This window comes from Nyctereutes procyonoides, unplaced genomic scaffold (genome assembly GCF_905146905.1).
Source record: "Nyctereutes procyonoides isolate TBG_1078 unplaced genomic scaffold, NYPRO_anot_genome, whole genome shotgun sequence".
Taxonomy (NCBI): Eukaryota; Metazoa; Chordata; class Mammalia; order Carnivora; family Canidae; genus Nyctereutes; species Nyctereutes procyonoides.
The window spans coordinates 18,829,065-18,849,325 of record NW_026575030.1 but is presented as its reverse complement, the minus strand read 5'-3'; the positions used below and the strand labels follow the sequence as shown (position 1 = coordinate 18,849,325).

Sequence of the window (20,261 nt, the reverse complement as noted above, 5' to 3'; positions counted from 1 at the left end):
CCTCTTCCCGTCTCTCCTCCTCCCCTCCCTATAGGGGCTGCGGTGGCCTTGGGGGGCGGGAGTGCTGCTGCCTGGGGTCCGCCCTGGGGACCCACTGTCCAGCCTGTCGCAGCCACCGAGGCAGTGGGAAGGCAGCGGGGCAGCAGTAGGACGAGGGGGGCGGCCGCCCTCTGAGGTTCTCGGTGCAGGGCACCCTGGACCCTTCCTGCGCGGCCACCCCCTCCTCTCCAGCCGTGTGGGCCGCGTGGGCACGGGTCCACACCTCCCCAGCAGGGGTCTCAACTGGGTGCCGTCCGAGGGCTGGCTTCTCAGGGCTCCTCCCCTCCGCAGCTGGGATCCCTGGGCTCCAGAACGTTCCAGCGCCTGAGGCTGAGACACCGTTTGGAGGATCCGAGAGAAGATGAGGCTCATCCCCTGAGATGGGGTGTGCTGGAGCCAAGCTGGGCCCCAACCTTCTCGGGGGGGGTGGGGGGGTGCAGAGTCCAGCAAGAGTGTGTCTGTCTCTGCAGTTACCATTAGTGAATGACGGACATACATGTGGCTTCTGCAAGGTGTGACTGTGTTTCTCATGGTGATAATACAGTCTTCCTGGTTATCAGTTTATTGATGACAAGTTGAACAGTTGACATCAGGAGCCCACGTTTCACATACGCCTCCTGTCCTACAGGATCAGTACCCGGGGCTTCCAGTAGTGAGATGCTCCACGTCAGTGAGAGGCCTGAGAGTAACCATCCTCGCACTCGCCGAAATGCTGTCACTCCAGGAGAGGGGAAGGCTTTAGGCTCATCGAGGAGTAATAGTATTAGGGTTTTGGTTTCATTGTTTTTTATTTTTATTTTTTAAAGATTTTATTATTCATGAGAGACACACAGAGAGAGGCAGAGACTCAGGCAGAGGGAGAAGCAGGCTCCATACAGGGAGCCCGACGCAGGACTCGATCCCAGGACCCCGGAATCATGCCCCGGGCCAAAGGCAGGCACTAAACCCCTTAGCCACCCAGGGATCCCAATGATTCTTTTTAAAAAACAGAAATTCAAATAGAAGTCTGCTCTACAATCTTGCAGATGAGCCTATCACAGAGCAGAACGTTAAAGTTCTATTACTCTTTTTTAAGAGAGATTTTTTTATCTATTCATTTGAGAGCGAGCATGCGCGTGAGCCGAGCAGGGGGCAGGGTCAGAGGGAGAGGGGGAAGCAGGCTCCCCGCTGAGCAGGGAGCGGGGTGCGGGCTTGATCCCAGGGCCTGACGTGAGCTGACGGCAGGCGCTTAACTGACTGGGCCGCCCAGGCGCCCCAAGTTTTAGAAATCTTTTAGAAAAGTCACAAGTTTGTATACGTGGCACCGGCCGTGTTGGGGTCCCTCCGCACCAGCCCTGTCGCTCCCCCGGGGGGTGTTTTAGAAGCCCTGGTGGGTATTTCTGTGCGTGTGGGGTGGCACCGTTTTATCAGCCTTGTGATCTCACTTCGTTATTAGGGAGCAGAGGTCCAGGACCAGAGTGAGTGTGGTTCTCGTCGCGGATGCAAGGAAAGGAGAAACGCGGAGTAGCCCGCAGCTCCTGGCTGCCAGTGCGGCGCCTCGGGACCGCCCAGGGAGCTCCCTCCATGCAGGTGTCCCGGGGGGGTCCCACCCGTTGCCCCCGGCTGGGGCGACCTGCAGATGTGCCTCCTGAACATGCAGCCAGAGCAATCGGGAAGCCACAGAGCCCGGGGAAGGGGCTGCCGACGGGCGCCCAGCAGGCCGGGCGGAGGGTGCTGTACTCCCCGTGATGGTTTTTGTTGATGTGCATGTGCTGCCAGCCTCTAGGCTCAGGACGCTTGACGGCGTCTCCTCGCAGTGCGACGTCGGGTCGTGTTGGGCTCGCCGTCCTGCACGCCTGGCCCTGCGCCTCCTGGGCCTCCTGGGGCCCATGCTCCCGTCCGTCGCTGCCCGGCCTCCCGGCCACTCGAGCCTTTCGTCCTGCGCGGAGGCCCCGCAGTCACGCCCGCGCTCCTCGTAGTAAGCTGCACAGCTGCGTCAGACGCCCCGTGCGGGGAGCCAGCGGCCCGAGCCTGTCCCCGGCCTCCAGGCAGCAGCTGGCCGCTGTTCCCGCCTGAGGGCCGACGCAGTTTTACAGAAAGGACTCATCTGGCGAGAAGAGGGTCCGAGAGCAGCCGTGGGGACAGAACTGTCACCTCTGCCCAGCACCTCGTCTCTCAGCCGCTTCCCTGCCTTCTCACCGACCTGTCCTCCCTACAACGGACACATGGGCCACGCAGGGTGGGGGATCCCTCATGCCACCCTCACGCGGGCCCCGCAGCCTGTTGGCGGTACCAGCAGGAGTGCCACCCCCCCCCCGCCCCCCGTGGGCTCCCTTCCAAGCCCTGGGTCCCGTTGAATGCGTAAAGGGAACCCAGATGACACTAGGAGACCGTTTTTATGGGAAAATGCTCAGAAGTCCCAGAAACGCCTTGGAGCTGTAAGCTGTTCGAACGTCGAGCTCTGCAGCGGCTGGAGGCCGGGGGCACGCGGTGCGGCTGGGCCCTTAGGTGCCCAGAGCCTCTGCGGCCCTGCTCAGCCCTGCTCGGGAGGCGTGACCCCCGCCTGCTTTCTTCTGCGACCCAATGGCTCTTTTATTCCCTGAGGTCAAAGGGTGCTGCTGGGATCCGTCACATGACAAGATTACGTTGTTTCCCCAATTCCTTCCCCTTGATGGATTCCAAACATCTCGAGCATCATTGCCTTCCCCCCCGTTTATCTCCATCTAGGTAAAGGCAGGGACGCAGTGAATGTCAACAGCCTTTAAAAGGCAAAGAACTGAGATCCCTGGATTGCTCAGTGGTTAGCGCTGCCTTCAGCCCAGGGTGTGACCCCGGGGTCCCGGGATCGAATCCCACATCGGGCTCCCTGCGTGGAGCCTGCTTCTCCCTGTGCCTGTCTCTCTCTCTCTCTCTCTCTCTCTCTCTCTCTCTCTGTGTGTCTCATGAATAAATAAATGGAATCTTTAAAAAATATATTTTAAAAAGATTAAAAATAAAATAAAAGGCAAAGAACATTTTCCCTTTTTAAATTTAACTCCTCGCCTCACCTGGACGGGTTCTTGTGGGGCCTGAGCAAGTGCGACTGAGGCCCACACAGCCTCTGACGATCCAAAACCGACGAGCGCCGCTGCCGGGTGGGGCCACAGGCCTGCACTCCTGATTTGTGTTTTTTGTTTTCTGGGGTTTTTTGGGGTTTTTTTTTTTTTTTTTTTTTTTTTGCAACCAAACCATCGAGTGGCCAGCGCTGAGGAGCTCGGCCTGGACTTGTGGCCCCAAATCCCAGGCTGTGTCCCTGAAAACCCCCATGTCCACACAGCATGCCCGCTGCCCCTTCCTCTACTGCCCACGGCCCCGACCGCCAGCAGCATTAGCCCCGCCTCCCCGTCGGGCCAGGCTGTGAATGGACCCTTTTTCGTTCCTTGGCAATCTAAAACTTTGGCAAAAATCAGAAAACATTCCCTCTAACCTCACTCTGGAAAGTCAGAGAGAACAGCCAGACATATTTTCTGACCTATCTCAGTTTTGTACGTCTCATCTTGACCAAGGGCCAAAGGTTCTCATTTCCATTCAGAAAATATGTTAATCAGAGAGATATCTAAAACCACCGCGTCTTACCCAAATCTCTCAGAAATGTATAGTGTGCAAAAGGAATATCCCTGGGGCTAATATTTAGTTAACCCCCAACAACGCAGCCCCGACGTTCCCGCCACGTGGGAGGGCATTAACCGAGCGAGGATGGTCCCCATGGCCAGGGCCTGGGGCCATGGGAGAGGCTGTCCACCCCGCGCACGCCGCGAGATGCCTGCCTCTGGGGTGTCGCGCCCACAGGGGCCGTGCGGCTCCAGGAGCTTAGTCTGGGAGCTTCCCAAGGTCCCACGAGGAGTCTGGCCCTGCAGGGGCTGTTGGGTGAGCCAGGTGGTCGTCCCGCGCCAGCCGCCCTGCGCGTCTGTGTCTGGACAGAGTGGGCGGTGAGGGTCCCGCTGGGCTTGCGTACCTGTGGGCAGGTGTCTGCTGGCCTCTGGCGAGAGGCTGTGCGGGATCAGGCCCCGAGGGGATGGGAGCGCAGGGGCCGCCAGGCTGCCCAGGGCGTGCACGTGGGTCCGTGCCGGGTGCCGCCGTGACACGGGCCCTCCCGGCTCCCCCCCCCCCGCCCCCTTCCCAGGGTGTGCCCTCCTGGTGCCTTAAGCTTCCAGGGAACCGTTGCCCAGTTCCCCCTCCCCGCTCTCCCTTCCTAGGGCCATGATAAAGTATCACCATAAAATGCGCATGAAATTTATTTATTTATTCATTCATTGACTCATTCATTTATTTTGAAATTTTGAAATTTCTAAGTGCCCGTGTGTGTACCTGCTTTACCCATTTGCAGGATAAAATGGCATCGTCGCGACTCCCGCGGCTTTCTTGTCTTTATAGAAACACTAACAATACTGTCCTTTCTCTTCTGAGCGTGACCCTTGGGCCAGCAGCATCAACACTGCCTGAGAGCTTGGCAGAAGCGCAGCCTCTGACTGAGAATGTGCACTTGGACCAGATCCCAGGGAGCCCTCACAGGGTGCAGTCTGCCCGGGAGAGGCCCCCGCGGGGCAGTGCCTGCGCCCTTGCTCTGTGGATGACCAGGGGGACAGCCTCACCCTCCGTCTGTTGCCCCCACGCGGTCACTGCTCTTGCTCCGACCGAGCCCGTGCCACTGCCCGTGCCACCAAGGCATATGGCAGCGAGCAGGGGCAAGCAAAGGCGCAGGTCGGCTTCAAGCAAGTGCGGAAGCTTGCAGACTGTTTTTTCTGGGCTTGAGAAATAACAGATTTTGGTGCAGCCCGGTGGCCTTTGTGCCTGGCTCAGCCACGCCCACAGAGTCTCCCCAACATCCAGCTCCCGTGTAGCAACAGCCCCTCCGTGAGAGCGAAGGGTGCGGGGCTGGATTGCCTGGACCTAATCCTGGGCCCAGGACTCAGTCCCACGCGTGCTCCCCCAGCCGCCTTACTGCACACGCCTGCGCTGTGCCCACTGTCCCCGAAAGCTCTAGTGTGTGTCCTGGGCACTTCTTTTCTGTGTGCCCTGGTGCTGTGGGCTAACGGGATTCTGAGGGCATCTCTCTCCGGCTTTGTCTTCACCCTGATGCAGGTCCCTCCATCAGCCTCAGTTCAGGGGAAGGGCAGGACTGTGGAGCTAAGCCGGGGCCTGGCCGTCCATGCCAGGCCAGCTGCACGCGGGTATTCAGCAGCCCCTCCGGCCGGCTGCATACCCGACAGCCCCCTGGGGAGGTCTCAGGGCTTCCACCAGATTGTAGCTCCTCCCTAGCAGTGAGGTACAAGCCTTGTATTTGGAGGCTGGACATCTTCCAGTGCCCCGGCCAGGAGGGGCCTCGCAAGAGGACCGCGGGCATGCCCGGGTCGGGTTACCATCGGGTCCCTTCATTGGTCATCTCTCACGGTGGCACCTCGCCATGGATCCGCATTCCTCAGCTCATGGGGCCGACATTTCTATGTCGCTTTCCCCGTCCTCACCCTGCGAGAAATGCAGGGGTCAAAACAAGTCTCCTCCAAATGTGTCACTTTGATGAGGTGGACGGTTGGGGGCTGAAGGCGGTTGAGATTTGCAGACTCCAGGGAAATTTTGCTTCTCTCTTAACTTCCTAGAAGAATCTAAAGGGAGAGTCTTTCCCACAGTAAGAGTCATTACCAGGGACACATTTCATCTAAACGATCCGTCTGTATGACGGTGAACCTCTAATCACTAAACGCCTCTCTTTTATTGCACCCTCCGCCCCTTTGATGCCCCAGCCCTGCTCCATTCCGTAGCTCAGGACACTCGGCTCCGTCACGTCACCTTTCTGTCTCTGAACCACTCATGTATATCGGGTTCCTGTTCATACAGAATTAATTGTCATGTTCTCCTGTTGATCTGTTTCACGTCACTTTACTTCTTAGACTGGATGGAAGAACCGTTGAAGGATAGAAGAAAGTTTTTCCTTCCCAACGGAGCCCTGGCTTCCAGTAAGGACCCCGTTGGCTCCAGCTCACAGGACCCAGGCACATTCTCCCCCCAGCTGCCTTCCTAAACTATTGCTGTACCACTTTCATTCACCGATCTCCTCCTTTAAATCCTACCATCTGATTTCAGTATCTTTTTCCTTTGTTCATTCTTTAATCCGTCCATCCACCCACCCATCCATCCACCCATCCACTTATCCACCCATCCACCCACCCATCCAACCATCCAACCACCCATCCAACCATCCACCCATCCATCCATCCACCTGTCCACACACCCATCCACCCATCCACCCACCCACCCATCCATCTATCCACCCATCCATCCATCCACCCATCCATCCATCCATCCACCCACCCGTCCACCCATCCACTTATCCATCCACCCACCCCTCCATCCATCCATCCACCCATCCACTTATCCATCCACCCATCCATCCGCCCATCCACCCATCCACTATCCATCCACCCATCCATCCACCCATCCATCCATCCACCCACCCATCCATCCACCCATCCATCCACCCACCCGTCCACACACACATCCACCCATCCATTCACCCATCCATCCACCCACCCGTCCACACACCCACCCACCCGTCCACACACCCATCTACCCATGCACCCACCCATCCACCCATCCACTTATCCATACACCCATCCATCCATCCATCCACCCATCCATCCATCCACCCATCCATCCACCCACCCGTCCACCCACCCATCCACCCATCCACTTATCCTTCCACCTACCCATCCACCCATCCACTTATCCATCCACCCACCCCTCCATCCATCCATCCGCCCATCCACCCATCCACCCACCCATCTACCCATCCATCCACCCATCCATCCATCTACCCACCCATCCACTTATTGATCCACCCACCCACCCATCCACCCACCCATCCACTTATTGATCCACCACCCCACCCACCCATCCACCCACCCATCCACCTACCCATCCACCCATCCATCCACCCACCCACCCATCCACTTATTGATCTACCCACCCATCCATCCATCCACCCACCCATCCACCCGCCCATCCTCCCATCTCCCCACCCATCCATCCATCCATCCATCCATCCATCCATCCACCCACCCACCCACCCATCCATCCATCCATCCATCCACCCATCCATCCACCCATCCACCCGCCCATCCACCCATCCATCCACCCACCCGCCCATCCACCCATCCATCCACCCACCCACCCATCCACTTATTGATCTACCCATCCATCCACCCACCCACCCACCCATCCACCCGCCCATCCTCCCATCTACCCACCCATCCCATCCATCCATCCATCCACCCCCCACCCATCCACCCATCCATCCATCTATCCATCCATCCATCCATCCATCCACCCATCCATCCATCCACCCATCCATCCATCCATCCATCCATCCACCCACCCATCCATCCACCCATCCATCCATCCACCCATCTACCCATCCATCCACCCACCCACCCACCCATCCACCCGCCCATCCTCCCATCTACCCACCCATCCACCCATCCATCCATCCATCCATCCATCCATCCATCCATCCATCCATCTACCCATCCATCCATCCATTTGAAACTTAAGAGTTCTCAAGGGCCTGCTGTGAATCAAATGCCCAAACCAGGCCGTCAAGTCATAAAGATGAATAACACATGCTGGTTATTGATGCCAGGGCTCCTGCTTCCACTCAGACCTTCCACACACAGGCAGATCCTTTATCCATCTCTATTGATCCCTCATTGCCCTTGTAAACCACTTCTCTTTCTCTAACTTTATTGGTACCCAGGTCCCTCTGTCTCCAGTCTCTGTAGTTCCCATTTCAGAGCCTGTATCTTCTCATTTATGTCCTTCCTCCAGTCTCAGCTGTGTCCTGAGAGTTCCCTCATTTTGGGAAACTCCTATGTCTGGTTCCTGTGACCCTGGGCAGTGTTTCATATCTCTCTCTGTATTTTGTTCACCTGCAACATGGAGGTGATACTACTTATCTTGTTTGTTATCAACAGTAAATGACGACTTAAAACTAGGTCTGACACATGGGTACGCTCACTCAGTATTGGCCATCACCACGATTACCCTCCTCAGTGTCCCCACCCCGCCTCTCACCCTGTATTTCGTACCTCTGTAGTCTGGCATACCCATCCCTTCCCTGGGCAGGTGGACGTCCCTCCGTCCTGAGTGCCCAGCTCCTTAGTCTCTGTCACTTACTCTGCCAAAAGTCTGTCGCATTTCCAAGTTGCCATCCTCTGCAGCTGTCAGTACTATCACATTCTCATACACAGTGAGGTAGGGTGGGTGGGAAGACAGGAGCATCCAGGGGACACTATCTAGGAAATAGGGAGCAGTGGCTCCCAGGGGCTCCCAAGGGGCACGCACAGGACAATGCAGTCGCAGGGGACCCATCCAAGTTCCCCGTCACTGGAGCAGAGTTCACGGAGGGTCAGCCAAATGGGGAGCTCGGCTGGGGTCTAAGACCCATGAGGCCATAATGAGGCCATCACCGCAGCCACTGGAACTATTGTGGGTGCATTTCCCAGCTCCTCTTCTCCCATCCCCTGAATGTTGGAACCCCCCGGTTCTCTCATGCCTGCCTCATCCTCCATGTCTGTGACCTGCATCCAGCCCCCTGCAGGGCTCCCCACATCACTGTTCCTCTGGCTGGCATCTGTTCAAGACCGAACAAGCCGTTCCCCTTTTTATCCTCCCGGCCTTGCCCTGGCTGTCACCGTCCGCCACCCCTGTTGTAAGCCAGGCACGCAGCCCCTCAGGGCTCCATCTGCCTGCTTGAGCCCTCCAGTGCCCCTTTGTCCATCATCTGCCCCTTGTCCCTCCCCAAGCCCTCCCCGTGCAGCCCTCCAGGGCCCAGCACATCATGCTCTGCACCTGTCCATCAGGTTGAGTGACCGCACGCTCCCCAGCCCACCCACCTGTACTCCTAGCTCTGGGCAGCAGGGGTGGCAGGGAGCCCCTGTGGCTGAGATGTCTGAGCAGGCTGGGCATGGGCCGTGGTGGGTGGGCAGGACACTTGCCTGCTCCCTGGATGTGTGAGAAGAGGACTGGCACTTCAGAGAAGGGTATCCCGCCCTCCCGTGGGCATCGGGAAATGGGAAGCTCTGAGGCCTTAGCCATGCCAAACCTTCAGAGGCCTCGCACAGATCAGCAGCCCTTCCCTGGAGTAAAGAAGGGCTGTGGGCATTTGAGGGCCGCCAGGCTCAGGATGGGTCGGGCCATTTTGTGGCAGGTCTGGGGCCTTCTTGGCGAGGATGTCCGCCCTCCGTGATTCCACTGCTGTGCCAGGTTTCACAGAGATGGCTGGGCTTAGCTGGTGCGGCTTTGGGGATGGGACAGTGTTGGCCACAGTCTTTATTCTAGACGTCATGAAGCGGGATGCTGTGTCGGAACAGAAGCCCCCGGGTGGTTTGTGGCTGCCTAGGTGGCTGATCTGGGGTGCTCGCACACCGTGGGAGGCCGCTGTGGCCCCAGCGCCGAGGAACGCCCTAGGGGCCCGCCGTAAAGCTTCGCAGTGGCCGTCCTGCTCCTGGCAGCCTGTGTCGTCTCCGGCTTGGCTCCCCAGGGTGGCGGCTCCAAACCCGAGGGCCTGAGTCCGCCTCCCAGAACCTCGGCCCAGGGCAGGACTGAGGGACGCTGCCCTTGCTCTGAACCCAGCCCCGTGTCACCCAGAGCTGCCCCCGGCCACCCCCCGGGAGCGGTGGATGGAACACCGGGCCGCTGAGCGCCGCTCTTCACCCCCGGCCTCTCCCCTCGGAGGACTGGAAAACAGCGTCCCTTCCAAGTCAAACAAGAGCGAACTGGTCCTGGGAGGCGAGCGTGGGCACGAAGGTAGCCGTGTTTCCTGACCGCAGCCCTGGCCCATCAGACCGTCCAGACGGCGCGCTTCCTCTGGCGGAGGCCCAGCCTCGCTTGCTCTCGGCGGCTTGGGGCTGAGCGATGAGCACTGGGGGCCGAGCCACAGGGAGGAGCCCGCCCGTGACACCATCAGGAACCTCAGGAGGCGGAGCCATCTCTACTGGAGAACCAACAGCCTGAACTCGGTCTGGGCTGGCACGGGCTTCTGGAACCTTCTTAGGGAGCCTTATGCAGACGGCCCAGGCCTGGTGCATGTTCCCGTCCTCGCTTCTCCCCTCTTGGAAGCGAAAGTGGCAAATGCTGAGCCTCACAAGCTGAGAAAGACCAACCCAGGAGAAGATCGTGCAAAGATGGGGAGGTGCAAGGGCCCTGGGGTGCTGGGAGGAGAAAGGGTCATTCACGAGAACCTGTGTCCTTTCCCAGGCACGTGGCTCTGTGTTCCCTGGCCAGGCTCTGGTTGCCATGGCAGCGATCACCGGGGAGGAAACCACTGCTTTCCAGAAGGGTCTCGAATACCTCTTTCCATAAAGATGGGTTTTCTTCATGAAAATTAATGTACTCATTTTTTATTTTTCATTTTTTCTTAAAAGATTTTACCTATTTACTCATGAGAGTCACAGAGAGGAGAGAGAGAGAGGCAGAGACCCAGGCAGAGGGAGAAGCAGGCTCCACGCAGGGAGCCCGACGTGGGACTCGATCCCAGAACTCAAGGATCAGGCCCTGGGCTGAAGGCAGGTGCCAAACCGCTGAGCCCCCGGGCGTCCCCTGTACTCGTTTTTTAAATGGTCCTTTTTGTGATTGTTAGTTAGGGCGTAGGGAGTAGAGCCAAGTTAGAGAAGGCCTTGCCCGTACCTGAAAGGATGCACTTAATCTGTTTTCCCAGCAGCCCCCCCCCCCCGCCCCCGCCGGCGCTGGGGAAGGACTCAGGGCTCACAGTGCTTGGCCTGCACCAGGGCTTGCTTCCTGCCAAGGCTGTGTGTGAAGAGGAAAGAGTGTGTGCCCTCGAGCGCGTGTCCAGGTGACACTGCAGGGTGGGAGCGAGCCTCCGCAGGGCCCGGGTGCAGATACTGAGTCCGGGGACCTGGCGGGACCACAGGCTGGGGCAACGTCTGGAGGCTCCAGACCCAGAGCCCGACACCCGTGCTCACACTGAGGCTCCTGCCGCCACCGAGCCCTGCCAGTACCTCTGCACACCCTGTGGGCCCCTCGGCCCGGCTCCCGGGTGATGCCGTCCGGGTGGGCACCGCGGCTCCCGCCTCCCTGCCAGCCGGGTCCCCAGAGCCTGCAGCCTCGGGGGCACCTGCCAGCCTCAAGGATGCGGCCGCTGCTGTCGGGAAACCGAGGCCCAGGTGACCGGGCTGTGCAGCCCAGTGGGGCCTGCGAGCCTCGGCCCCGTCCCTGTTGGGGTGTGACAGCCCCGGGCTTCCCCGGGGACACGACAGGGTGCGCCGACCCTGCATCCCCTGGGGCCGGGCGCACGGGACTCTGTCCCCAGCTGCTGCCGCTCCTGCGCCCCCACGGGCGACGCGGAGGCCGAGGACCCGCCGTCCTCTGAGCGGCTGCCCCGCCTGCCGCGGCCCTGCCTGGGGACAGCGAGCTTCAGGGCGCCCAGTCCCCGGTCCCCACTCCGGGCTGTGCGGCTGCTTCTGCACACACCCCACGGCCTGCTGATTTCCTGTCCCCTTGGCAAGCTGCCCTGGGCCCCGGCCGGCGCCGGAGGATCCCTGGCCCGAGCCCCAGCCACATCCCCGGCGTCCCTGTCCCCTCAAGTTCTCCCCTGCTCGGGAGGCCCCGCCGCGGGGGCGCTGTGCAGGATGCTGAGGCCGCAGAGGTGGTGGCGGGGAGCACACGGCCCCTCCCCTCCCCCCTCCCCCCCTCCCCTCCCGGTGCCCAGTGGCCCAGATCCTTTCAGTAAAATGTCAGCGGCTTGCGGCCTGGACCCAAGGTGACCATTTGGAGGAAACACGGTCAGATGGACCAAGCTGCCAGAGGCCCTGGGAGTCCATCACCACAGGCTCTTGTGGCTGCAGGGGCTGCAGCCTCTCCCTGGCTCTGGAAGCTTCTGTTTGCCGAGGTTGTCATCTCCAGGCGGGTGCCGCTCACGGCGGAGTTCAGACCGCAGACCTGTCCTCCCTTTGTCCTCCCCTTGTCCTCCCCTTGTCCTCCCCTTGTCCTCCCCTTGCGAGCACATCCGCAGGGAGCGCTCCCCCCTCCCCTTCGTGATGCGGAGCCTCCCCAGTCCTGGTGGAGCCAGGCTTCCCGCCTTCCCCTCCACGGCCCACTTCCCTGCCCCGGGATCGGGATCGGGTGGGGAGGACCCAGGGAGGCTCAGGCGCGGCCCTTCCAGGTCTGAGGCCTCTGGGGGGAAGGGGGGTGTTGACAATGGGGGTGCTGCCCTGCCCTTGCCCCCACGAAGGCCCGGCCCGCCGTCTCTCCCCCTCCCTGCAGCCCCCGGCCCGCTCCGCCCCTGCAGAGCCCAGCCCCAGCCCGGGAGCTTCGGGAGGGCAGGAGGACCGGGTGGTCAGCGCTCGGACCACGTCCCCGCAGGGAGGCTACTTGATCTGTCTTCCCTTCTCCAGATGGAAGCATCTGGACAGAGGACTGGAAGGGTCCCGCAGACCTGGGTCAGATTCTAGGTCTGCCTTGAGGGAAATTGGACTTGAGACCTTCCCTCCAGGCAGCCGGGTTCCAAGCGGCCTGTCAGCTGACCGCTGCCCGCCTGCCCTGGGCTCCTTCACCCTGCAGCCCCCGCCCGGCCTTGGGGCCTCGATGAAGGAGGCTCCGATGAAGGAGGCTCCGTCTAGCAGGGGCTGGTTTTATTTCAGCCTGAGCTCGGCTTCCCGCCTCTCAGCAGGTCGCTGCCCACAGGTGCTTCCCCCCCCCCCCCCCTCCTCCCCCCCCCCCCTCCCCCCCCCTCCCCCCCCCCCTCCCCCCTCCCCCCCCTCCTCCCCCTCCCCCCCTCCCCCCCCCCCCCTCCCCCCTCCCCCCCTCCCCCCCCCCCCCTCCCCCCTCCCCCCCCCTCCCCCCTCCCCCCCCTCCCCCCCTCCCCCCCCCCCCCCCCTCCCCCCCCCCCTCCCCCCCTCCCCCTCCCCCTCCCCCCCCCTCCCCCCCCCCTCCCCTCCCCCCTCCCCCCCCCCCCCCCCTCCCTCCCCCCCCCCCTCCCCCCCTCCCCCCCCCTCCCCCTCCCCCCCCCCCCCTCCCCCCCCCCCCCTCCCCCCTCCCCCCCCTCCCCCCTCCCCCCCCCCCCTCCCCCCCCCTCCCCCCCCTCCCTCCCCCCCCCTCCTCCCCTCCCCCCCCTCCCCCCTCCCCCCCCCCCCCTCCCCCCCCCTCCCCCCTCTCCCCCCCCCTCCCCCTCCCCCCCTCCCCCCCTCCCCCCTCCCCCCTCCCCCCCTCCCCCCCCCCCCCCCCCTCCCCCTCCCCTCCCCCCTCCCCCCCCCCCCCTCTCCCCCCCCTCCCCCCTCCCCCCTCCCCCCTCCCCCCCCTCCCCCCCCCTCCCCCCCCCTCCCCCCCCCCTCCCCCTCCCCCCCCTCCCCCTCCCCCCCCCTCCCCCCTCCCCCTCCCCCCCCCCCCCCCCCCCTCCCCCTCCCCCCCCCCCCCTCCCTCCCCCCCCCTCCTCCCCCCCCCTCCCCCCCCTCCCCCCTCCCCCCTCCCCCTCCTCCCCCCCCCTCCCCCCCCTCCCCCCCCCCCCTCCCCCTCCCCCCCCCTCCCCTCCCCCCCTCCCCCCCCCCCCTCCCCCCCCTCCCCCCCCCCCTCCCTCCCCCCTCCTCCCCCCTCCCCCCTCCCCCCCCCCCCTCCCCCCCCCTCCCCTCCCCCCCCTCCCCCCTCCCCCCCCCCTCCCCCCCCCCCCTCCCCCCCCCCTCCCCCCTCCCCTCCCCCCCCCCCCTCCCCCTCCCCCCCTCTCCCCCCCCCCCCCCCCTCCCTCCCTCCCCCCCCCCCCCCCCCTCCCTCCCCCCCCCCCTCCCCCCCCCTCCCCCCCCTCCCCCCCCCCCTCCCCTCCCCCCCCCTCCCCCTCCCCCCCCTCCCCCCTCCTCCCCTCCCCCCCTCCCCCCCTCCCCTCCCTCCCCCCCCCCCTCCCCCCCCTCCCTCCCCCCCCCCTCCCCTCCCCCCCCCCCTCCCCCTCCCCCCCCTCCCCCCTCCTCCCCCCCTCCCCCCTCCCCCTCCCCCCCTCCCCTCCCCTCCCCCCCCCCCCCCTCCCCCCCCTCCCCCCTCCCCCCCCTCCCCTCCCCCCCCTCCCCTCCCCTCCCCCCCCTCCCCCCTCTCCCCCTCCTCCCCCCTCCCCCCTCCCTCCCCCTCCCCCCCTCCCCTCCCCCCCTCCCTCCCCTCCCCCTCTCCCCCCCTCCCCCCTCCCCCCCCTCCCCCCCCCCCTCTCCCTCCCCCCCCCCCCCTCCCCCCTCCCTCCCCTCCCCCCCCCTCCCTCCCCCCCTCCTCCCCCTCCCCCCCCCTCCTCCCCCCTCCCCTCCCCCCCTCCCTCCCCTCCCCCCCCTCCCCCCCCTCCCCCCTCCCCCCCTCCCTCCCCCCCTCCCCTCCCCCCTCCCCTCCCCTCCTCCCCCCCTCCCCTCCCCCTCCCCCCTCCCCCCCCCCCTCCCCCCTCCCCCCCCTCCCCCCTCCCCCCCTCCCTCCCCCCCCTCCCCCCTCCTCCCCTCCCCCTCCTCCCCCCCTCCCCCCCCCCTCCCCCTCCCCCTCCCCTCCCTCCCCCCCTCCCCTCCCTCCCCCCCTCCCCCTCCCCCTCCCCTCCCCCCTCCCTCCCCCCTCCCCCTCCCCTCCCCCCTCCCCCCCTCCCCCCCTCCTCCCCCCTCCCCCCCCTCCCCTCCTCCCCTCCCCCCCCCCCTCCCCCCCTCTCCCTCCCCCCCCCCCCTCCCCTCCCCCCCCTCCCTCCTCCCCTCCCCCCCCTCCCCCTCCTCCCTCCCCCCCCCCCTCCCCCCCCCCCTCCTCCCCCCCCCTCCTCCCCCCTCCCCCCTCCCCCTCCCTCCCCCTCCCCCCCCCCCTCCCTCCCCTCCTCCCCCCCCCTCCCCCTCCCTCCCCTCCCCCCTCCCCCCCCCCCCTCCCCCTCCCCCTCCCCTCCCCCCCCTCCCCCTCCCCCCCCCTCCTCCCCCCCTCCCCCTCCCCTCCCCCTCCCCTCTCCCCCCCCTCCCTCCCCTCCGCTCCTCCCTCCCTCTCCTCTCCTCTCCTCCCTCCCCTCCCTCCACTCCACTCTCTCCTCTCCTCTCCTCCTCCTTCTCCTCTCCTCTCCCCTCCCCTCCCGTCACCTCCCTCCCCTCCCCTCCTCTCCTCTCCTTTCCTCTCCCTCCTCTCCTCTCCAGATCACAAACTCAAGGTGTTAGAAAGTTCCACCCGGATCGTTGCCACCCCAAAAAGTGGGACGGCAGGTGCCTAGGTTTACTGGTCCGCAGTCCTCAGCCACCCACTAACTGGTGGCAGGACCCTGGGCAACTACAGAGCACCTGTGTCCCCAGCGGTGACGCGACACGGGAGGTGGGCACACGGCCTGCTGCCCCCTGAGCCCTGTGCCCGCCTGAGCCACAGTCACCCTGCAGGTGCCACGTGCTGGGAAGACCCGAGGCTTGGTGAAGGCCTGGGTCCCCGTACGGCTGTGCCGTGACACAGACCCCGACCCTCAGAACCTGTGCATCCCCGCGCTGGGCTCCGAGCAAACGGCTTCGCCCCCAGGCTGGTCGTCAAGACCTGGGAGCACGGGGCCGGCGAACTCTTACCCACGCCAGCGAAGCTAAACCTGCTCTCTCTCCCCTTCCCAGGCACACATTCTGGCAGTTTCGCCATGAGAACCCCGGGACCCGGGTCGGGGGCCCGCCCCCCGAGGGGCTCCCCGGCTTCAACAGCGGAGTGATGCTGCTGGACCTGGAGGCCATGCGCCGGTCCCCGCTCTACGGCCGCCTGCTGGAGCCGGCGCAGGTGCAGCGGCTGGCGGACAAGTACCACTTCCGCGGCCACCTCGGGGACCAGGACTTCTTCACCATGATCGGCATGGAGCACCCCGAGCTCTTCCACGTGCTGGACTGCACCTGGAACCGGCAGCTGTGCACCTGGTGGAGGGACCACGGCTACAGTGATGTCTTCGAGGCTTACTTCCGCTGCGAGGGCCACGTCAAGATCTACCACGGGAACTGCAACACCCCCATCCCGGACGCCTAGGAGCCTCTGCGGCTGCGGGCCGTGGGGCAGCATCTGGGCCTTAGGGGCGTCGTCTGTCCCAGCCAGAGGCCTGGCCGCGCTGCAGGTGCTCCTGGGGGCGCGGCACCACAAAGGGCGGACACAGACCTCTGTGGGCGAGAGCAGGTGTTTAGAGACGAGAATGGACAGAACATGCCATTGCCTGCCCTTGGCCCCCAAACAATGGAAATCCTTTCGAGAGCCGGCCTTTCTTAGACCAAACATGAATTTATTTTAAATCGCCAAGCTTCCATTTTGCCAGAGGGAACAAGCAGCACTGCTGTCGCTCCCAGGGAACTCCGAACGAGGGAGCCGAGGTCCCGGCAGCCAGCCCGAGGTCCAGCACCCCGTGGATGCCAGCCCGCCCGGGAGGCTGCGTGCGTGTGCCCGAGATGCCCACACAGCGCGGCCCGGGTGGAAGGCGGCCGCCGGCTTGGGGTGCGGCGTAGGGGGCCAGCAGCGGCGCCCACGGAAGCCCAGGCTCATTACCGCAGCTTCCCCAGCCTCCTGCTCCCAGCTGCCCCCCAGAACATCACGATCCTGCCTTCCCCCCAGTCGGCCTCGGGGGCCCCCGGGGACCCGGGAATCAGATCCACCCTCAAGGAACAGAGCTCGGCTGCCCGCGGGGACACGCAGCAGAGTCGCGTGCACGGAAGACGCCCTCCATGAGAACCCCGCGGTTCACTCCAGGACTGACAAGCGTTCGGCTCTTTACAAAGTCATCCCGTGACCCTCGTATTGCAGCACATCAGACCCCGTACCTTAGAAGGAGGTAGGCTCCTCTCTGAGCGCGTCCCCTCGCAGGATGCAGACAGGAAGCCCCCGGCGGCCCATTAGGTCTAGTCGGGTTCTTGGGGGAAGAACTGTCGCTGGATTTCCATCTCCTTTTATTTCGGTTTCATTCACTGTTTTTATTATTATTATTATTATTATTATTTCTCTTCACCGTGAGTGAGAATAGCTAATAAACAACCTTTGAGAACACAGTGACTATGTCATCTGTTCTCGGGTCACAGTTTACTGCCACCCGGAGGGCCTGAGTCAAGAGCGTGGTCACCATCCCCGAGAGCCCCCGGCCCGGCCCCGCATCCCCGTGCCCGAGCGAGCCGTGCTCCCGGAGGGTGTCTGCGGACCCCGGGGGAGCATGGCTGGGACGGGGAGGACAGCGGTGTCCTGTCGCTTCATTCTGCGTATGGGCCGGCCCTGCTGCTCCTGGAAGCAAAACCCGCCCTCCCCGTCTCACCGCCCTGCCCCAAACCATCCGGTCACATCATCTCCTGACAGACGGAGCACGTCTCCTGCTGGACTCTGTTCTGACGGAATCGTTCTGTCCTCCTGGGTGCTTGATTCCCTATTTAGAGCCACTAGTCACTGAGTGCCTGCCATGTGCGAGCATCGTCTTTGGGGATTTACGCACACCCTTGGTAATGCTCGTGAAAACCTCATGGGGGTAATTCAGCAATCCTACAGTTTATTGTAAGCGAACTCCAATAAAAAAAAAATATACAAAAAAAAAAATTAAACCTAAAAAAAAAACCACACAAAAAATAAAGTTTATTGTAAGAAAACAACAAGAGATGTGGACAAAGTCATTATCACACCAGTTTTTTTAAAATAGAAAACACCAAAAATTAAATAAATAAGTAAGTAAATAAATAAATAAATAAATAAATAAATAAATAAAATAAAGTAAAAATAAAATAAAATAAAATAAAATAAAATAAAAAAATAAAATACACCTGGGAACAACCTAAAATGTTGACTAGGGCAGTGGATAAATTATGCCACACCGATATAATAAAATAATCTAGGCATTAGAATCCTATTTTTCAAGAATATTTAATGCCTTGGGAAATGCTTACAATGTGCAAAACATAAGATCGTATGTACAGAAGGTCCTATGTGTGTGTGTGTCTACGTAAAAAGAGAGCCTGTTCCTCTATATTTAATCAGTTCAACTCCTAGAAAACTGTGTGTTTTAAAGGCCACATTCAGAAAAGAAAATGGATGATTCTTTCAATGGGAAAAACATGGGTAATACGCGGGAGGGTTTTAGATGGGCAACAACTGAGGTGTGTTTCCTACACGGACCCTAATAATTCAGGCATTTCTATAGCTACGAGACCCCTTTGTTGTTGCAGAGAAAAGACAGTGTACGTGTCGATGAAGATGGGCCGGAGCCAAACCCAATCTCCTCGAGTCCCGTCCCCATCCCCACGGGGCCGCGTTCCATTTGCCCGATGGAAACTCCCTGTGGAGCATCTGCCGGCCGGACGGAGCAGAGCTGAAGTCTGGGCCGGGGCTTGGAGAGCGCATGAGCTGTGCCTCGCAGCACCTGCTTCAACTAACCGACCCCGCCTCCTGATGCGTCCAGGCCCGTCTGCACATGCGAGGCCCAGGGAGGGGTCGGCAGGCAAGCAGAAGCCCCTGAGCAAGCAGGGTCTGTGGTGGAGAGGACCTCGCGCCCAAGACAGAGGCCTGCCCCTGCGTCCGTGTGCGCCCTCACCTGCTGGGCGATCTTGGACAGCCAAGGCCACCTCTTAACCCACGTCGACCCTGGTGACGGGACGTGTCCGGCCCAGGAAGCGGAGGACACGCAGATGCAAGGGGCTTCTGAGGGTCACCGCTTAAAATACTCTTCCCACGTGGTGAATGGCAGCCACTGGGGGCACGTCCCTTAGCCCGGTGGGGGACCCAACGCTTGCCCGCAGGCGGTCATGTCTGTCGGCCCCCACTCTGCAGGGGCCCGGGCTCGTCCGGGAGGTCAGGGCTCCTTGGATGCACCCTCCCCGCTCCGGGCTCAGCCTCTGCATCTGCCAATACCAGGGCGCAGAGGACTGGAGCTGACCCCCCAGCACACGTGTGGGCACCACCCATCTGCACTCACATGTGCGTGTGGCCGGGACTCGACATCCAAGGCGCGACCTGCCGACCTCGGCTCATCATGCTCCAGCTTGAACTCGTGACCGTTCAAATGGAGATTTGCGCACGGGGTAGGTGCATGCCCTGCCCCACGTCCCAGCAGGCACAGTGAGGGATGCAGGGCCGCGGCCCCTCCACCTGTGGGCCCCTGACGGCGAGGACAGCGGGGCCTTGTCTAGGCTCGGCTACGCCACCGCCTCCCGAAGACCCTCCCCGGCCCTGCCACATAGTAGAGGACGCATGCCCCCCACGGCCTCACCCTGCAGAGGATGGGGTCGGAGCCCCAGCTGGGGAGGCCTGCGGGACACGTGCACGGCTGGCTGGCTGCTCCCTGACGCAATTGCTGTCCTCATGAGAACAGGGCACTTGGACGCACGGACACACCAGACGTGCACGTGCTCCGAGGAGGGCCCTGTGGCCACACAGTGAGGAGGGACCTCGGCAAGCTGGGGGGACGCTTCGGAGGAACCCAAACCTGCAGGGGCGCCTGGCTGGCTCCCTCGTTAGGCACCTGCCTTCGGCTCTGGTCGTGACCCCGGGGGCCTGGGATCGAGTCCCAGGGTGAGACCGTGGGGAGCCTGCTTCTCCCTCTGCCTCTGTGCCCCCTTGCACGTGTGCTCTTGCTCTCAAATAAATAAATTAAATATATTTTTTTTCTTAAAAAGGAAGAAAGCAAACCTGTAGACCCCTTGACCTTTGACTTCCAGCCTCCAGAACCATGAGACAGTACCTTTCTGCTAAGTCCCCCTCCCCGCCCCACCCCCATCCCCCAGGGGTTGGGGGTATTGGGTACCGTGGTCCCAGCAAACTGACACACTTCCCCAGCCGGATGCTTCCGGATGGTCAATACATTGCGATTTCTGTCCACCTACCTGTTGGCCATCAGTACGTCTTTGAGAAAATTTCTATTCAGATCCTCTGCCCATTTTTTAATCAGATTGTTTATTTTTTTTTATTTATTTTATTTTATTTTATTTTATTTTTAGATTGTTTATTAAGTTGCATGAGTTCTTTACATACTTTGGATAACAACCCCTTATCCTGACTTGCAAGTATTTTTTCCCATTCCACAGGTGGCCTTTTCATTTTGTTGATGATTTCCTTTGCCGGTTGAAGGTTTTCAGTTTGTTGTCATCCGGCCTGCTGACGTTCGCGCTTTTTGCCCGTTCCTTTGGTGTCATACCCAAAAACTCATTGCCGAGACCAGTTTCGAAGAGCCTCCCCCTGTGTTTTCCTCGGAGAGTTTTATCGTTTCAGGTCTTGGGTTTAATCTGCACCACATCGGG

At 62.2% G+C, this 20,261-nt stretch overlaps 1 protein-coding gene across 3 annotated transcripts in view; it reads left to right on the top strand.

The window, feature by feature from the left end:
* Positions 1 to 19,593, top strand: part of XXYLT1 (xyloside xylosyltransferase 1) — a 130,619-nt gene extending 111,026 nt beyond the window's left edge. The window contains exons 4-5 of one of the 3 annotated variants that reach the window (XR_008663243.1): positions 15,639 to 16,825; positions 18,195 to 19,593. Coding sequence is in view for 2 of the 3 variants with exons in the window: in XM_055316099.1 (XP_055172074.1) it covers positions 15,639 to 16,035 (397 nt within the window). In the remaining variant the exon portion in view is untranslated. Of the gene's footprint in view, positions 1 to 15,638; positions 17,612 to 18,194 lie in introns of those variants that run through there. The other 2 variants (XM_055316099.1, XM_055316098.1) reach the window with 2 other exon arrangements.
* The last annotated feature ends 668 nt before the right edge of the window (positions 19,594 to 20,261 follow it).